The 4,585-nt window shown below is 37.4% G+C and overlaps 1 protein-coding gene across 1 annotated transcript; it reads left to right on the forward strand.

Moving 5' to 3' along the window:
- Positions 1-1,283: 1,283 nt before the first annotated feature.
- On the forward strand, positions 1,284-4,136 carry LOC107292713 (leucine-rich repeat and transmembrane domain-containing protein 1-like; the record flags this gene model as incomplete). The annotated part of the gene is made up of 2 exons (XM_015821820.1): positions 1,284-1,391; positions 3,540-4,136. Coding segments are annotated over exons 1-2 (604 nt in total), but the record flags the coding sequence as incomplete, so codon positions are not given.
- Positions 4,137-4,585: the final 449 nt, after the last annotated feature.

Here is a 4,585-nt window from a genome sequence, read left to right on the forward strand (position 1 = left end):
TTCTATCTGGTTCATTTGTCAGGATTTTCTATTTTTATACATTGCCAGATTTAAAAGAATCTAATTAGGAGGTCATAGAACAGTGATGGTGAACCTTTTACAGACTGAGTGCTCAAAAACTGGCCCCATCCCCGCTCCACCCCCTGCCCCGCCCCCACCCCCCCTTCCCGCAGGGCCACTCACCATCTCCAGGGCCCACCGCAGATCTCCCAGGCAGCCCAGCAGCACCATTGCAGCCACACCCTCTGCCCGTGCCCCGCAGCATCAACTGTGCATGATGGGGTGTGAGGGCAGAGTCTTATCTACACTGCCTGGCTGCCATGTACTTGGCTGTGCTGCTCCGCGTGGGCCACACTTGGGGGCGATTCTCCTCCGGGGGGCTGCTGTTGAGGAGAGGGTTGTGGGGGGAGGCAAGGCTGGGGTAATGGCATGTGTGCCCACAAAGAGGGCTCCGAGTGCTGCCTCTGGCACGTGTGCCATAGGTTCACCACCACTGTCATAGAATGAGAGATCTCTAATCCCTACCTCCAAATTGATGACCCATGCTTTTTGTGTGAAAATGATTATAAAATACCAATAAATTGATCCAAACCTGCAGAAAGAAAACCCATATATCATTTGAGGTTCCTTCCTGTTTGGCAAAAACAGGCCTCATATTTGGAATGCTTGAAGTTCTTTTTTTAAAAAAAATTGAATAAGAAAAAAAAGGAAGAAAGCTATGCAGGCGCACATAGACACAATGTTTTTTTTTCTCTATGCAATGAAATCCTGTCAGCACAGTTAATCCCTAGGGAAATCAAAAGTATAAGCTCCAGAACAGCAACAAGTGAATGGTCAAAACCATGTAATCAAGATGAAGGCCTCTTCATACTGAGATTACACACCCCATTGCCTCCAATCACAACCAAAGATGACAGGAACACAAATTTAGAATCATCTTATTTTGCAAGGTCTAACTACCCAACAAAAATGATAAACTGCTCCGGATTTTAAAAATCCACTTTGTCTCTGTATCTTGGATTTGAGATAGATTAAATAATTGAAAAGGCTAGGCTATTAGGTCATGATTTCTGTACTGCAGCTGTCCAGCACAAATTGACAGACACTCGGTAAATCCCGTTGATTGAATAAGAGGCAGGGAAAATCTCCGTGCACAGCAAAGCACACTTGAAATGGAGAAAGGAGCATAATCGAATGGAAAAAAGAGACAGCATTTTATATGGATTTACTTAACTGGTCCTGTGGTAGTAAGAATAGTAATTTATGAATTAAGGCATCAATGGATACACAGAACCAGTCTAAACAGCAACGGCAATTCTGACAGAAATACTGCTTCTCATAAAAACTGAATTGAACTTTCCGTAAACTCGACAAGTGAAGAACCATGAATGGTAAGACATGTTTTTATTTGGAATTATTGTGAAAAAGATTCTGTTCAGCAAAAAACATTGTCTTAACTTCTTAGCAATCCATAATACTTCTTGAAGCAGCTTGCTTCATTTGTACCTTAGCAAATAGTTGTAACCTAGACATACCGATACAGAATGCATTCTTTTCTCATATAACTTCAGAGTTCATAAACACTAAGAAAATCTTTGGGTGAGACATTCAAGCTTTCTGAAATATATTTAATGAAGGAGCACAAGTTAATTTCAGAAAGTGAAGGACTTCATTTGAAGGTTGACATGTTTAGCTGTGAATATAGAGATTTCCAAGTATCTAGGTCCTGATACTATTAATTTAGATTCAGTGGCTTGCCCATCTTAGACATATTAAATATTTTATTTCAAATTCAGTCCCTTGCATGTTTACTAAGTGAAATGTTTCCCCAAATTCAGCAGAATTTACCTGATTTGTAATTGAAGCTCATAATTATTATAAGCATAAAAAAAGACGGGAACCTTTAATAAGTTGGTGATAGGGAAAATATGGCCATACGAGTTTTAGCCACAATTGCCTGTTTCATTATTGTACTGTACACATCTATAAAAGCAATGTTATAAAAAAAATACTAGTTATGAAAAGGAGGCTCCCTTAATTAGGTCATAATAAGATACTGTGTTTCTTTATCTGTTTTAAAAAAGAAAAAATACATTTTAGAAGGAAAATGGATAATATGCAAAGATGTAAAATATAATAATTGAAAGTATTTTTAAACATTTCATGTTTAATCCACAGGGCTCAGTTCATTCAAATATATGTATCTTTAGCACAAATAGCCTATCTGATTTCCTTTAGATATCTCTTCTACAACTCTCATAAATTCCAGTTAGAATATTAAGAATTCAAAAATTGGAGTTATAATTCAAAAAATAGGAAAGATCATACTTATTTATTTCCTCTCCCCCACCAGTGTTTCAATATAACTTAACAATTTGAATAAATTCATTGAAATAAACATGGAAATTCTGAAAACAGGAAAATACCAAAGTGTATATGGAGATTCTCATTCATCCAGGTCATCGTTGTCCCAAAGGTGTTTTTTTTCATGAGGCAACTGGATTTCTTTTTTTCTCTTTAAGATGTTTTGCTTCTCATCCAACAAACTTCTTCAGCTCAGAGTGATGGGAAGTGAAACGTCTTCAAAGAGAAAAAAGAAGTCCAGTTGCCTCGTGAAAAAAAGCACTTTTGGGAAAATACCAAAGCTATTTTGTGTTCCCTAGATGGGGATGAACTGAGCCAGTTTGGTGTAGTGTTTAAAGGTACCAGGAGACTGCGAGTTCTAGTCCCACCTTAGATCCAAAGCCAGGTGGATGACCTTGAGCCAACTCTCATCCTTAGGAAGAAGGCAAAGATAAATCACTTCTGAAAAACCTTTCCAAGAAAACTGCAGGAACTAGTCCAGGCATCATCAGAAATCAAACATCAGTTTGAAGGAACACTCACAGAGATGCAGATGACAAAATAATCCTACAGATGATAAGACTAAATGGAATAAGGTGTTGTGTAGAAATTGAAAGCACTCGTATGATTAAGCTAAATTTGCTTAAATGCTTTTCATAATCCTATTGAGCACTTGAAGGTGACTTTCAGGGTCTACACCAGACATGTCAAACTCGCGACGTCACATGACGTCGTGCAACGTATCGGAGCTTTTTCGCCGTTGCCGGCAATGGGGTGGGCGCGGCTCTGGTATGATGAAACCGGCCGCGGGCTGGCAGTTTGACACCCCTGGTATACACAATGCTAAGCAAAGTAGACTTTAAAATTCTTCAATCATTTTGACCTGAGGTTTTATTACAAGAAAAAGTATAGTTCTTGTATAATGAGTATTTTCTAGTTTTGTATATGTTATCAACATGATTGCTTTAATCAAGTGTAATCACATGTATTTTTATCCAGATGTAAATATCCTAAAAGTTAATTACACTTCTGATAAAGAATGAAAAGTAATTATGTTTAAATTCTTAATCTTACCTAAAAGAAAATTCATATTCAGCTTTCTATTTAGATGTACAGCCCCAGATTCCTAGAAAACTCTATTAAGTGTTGCGACAATAAACTAAATGTGCCATTAACAGTTATTTTCTTATTTTTAGGTTCATTGCTTTTTGTTTCAAGTATTATCATACTGGTAGATGTGGTGACCGACTGTCCTCTCAAATGTCTGTGTCATTCAAATTCAAGGACAGTGGATTGCAGAAATCAAGGACTTGCCGAAGTTCCTTCCCATTTACCTGCTGAAACTCAAATATTACTTTTGTCAAACAATGGCATTCAGAAACTCAGTCAAAGGAGTTTTAGGGGCACAAAGACTCTCAAAATTCTGGACTTATCGAACAATTCTATTTCAGGTTTATTACCTGAAACATTCGGAGGACTAGAACATTTGCAGATTCTAAATCTAACAAATAATGTCATTGGATATGTAGATAATAAGACTTTTAGCTCTCTACCCCACCTAAGAACACTGGATTTATCATCAAACAATATATCAAAGCTTCCTAGAACTTTAGGAAACAAGACAGAGAACATTACTTTATTGTCTCTGAAATATAATCATCTTCAGGAAGTTGACAGACTTCTGCTAGAATCACTTCCAAATCTGAAAATTATTCTTTTCAAGGGCAATTTCTGGCAATGTAATTGTCAAGTCTTTGGGCTTAAATTATGGCTGGAAACCTTTCTGTACAATGGTGAGTCTTTTTTCTCATAACACATATATTGTGTGTCCAGCAACATTAGCTTCACTTAATGGTATTTCAAGGAAAGATCTAAACATGCAGAGTTGTTTTTTTCTAATGGTTGCGGGCACTTTTGACTTCCTGATTTACATAGCATCTGCACATTCTGCCCTGGGTGCAAACCTTATAGAATCTGCAGATTACAGTTGTGAAGTTATCCTTCTCATCTTTTTCTACCACTTTCTCTTATTGGTATCATTATTATGATTATATTACTTTTGTTGTTTGCATGTACACAGAGAGCTTATGCATCAGAGACAAATTCCTTGCTTGTATGTACACAGAGAGCTTATGCATTAGAGACAAATTCTTTGTGTCCAATCACAATTGGCCAATAAAGTATTATATTCCATTCTACAGTTGTAAACAGACAACCATGGGGGAGGGGAACATATAGCCAG

This window comes from Protobothrops mucrosquamatus, unplaced genomic scaffold (assembly GCF_001527695.2).
Source record: "Protobothrops mucrosquamatus isolate PMUCROS unplaced genomic scaffold, P.Mucros_1.0 scaffold1405, whole genome shotgun sequence".
In the NCBI taxonomy this organism is placed as follows: domain Eukaryota; kingdom Metazoa; phylum Chordata; class Lepidosauria; order Squamata; family Viperidae; genus Protobothrops; species Protobothrops mucrosquamatus.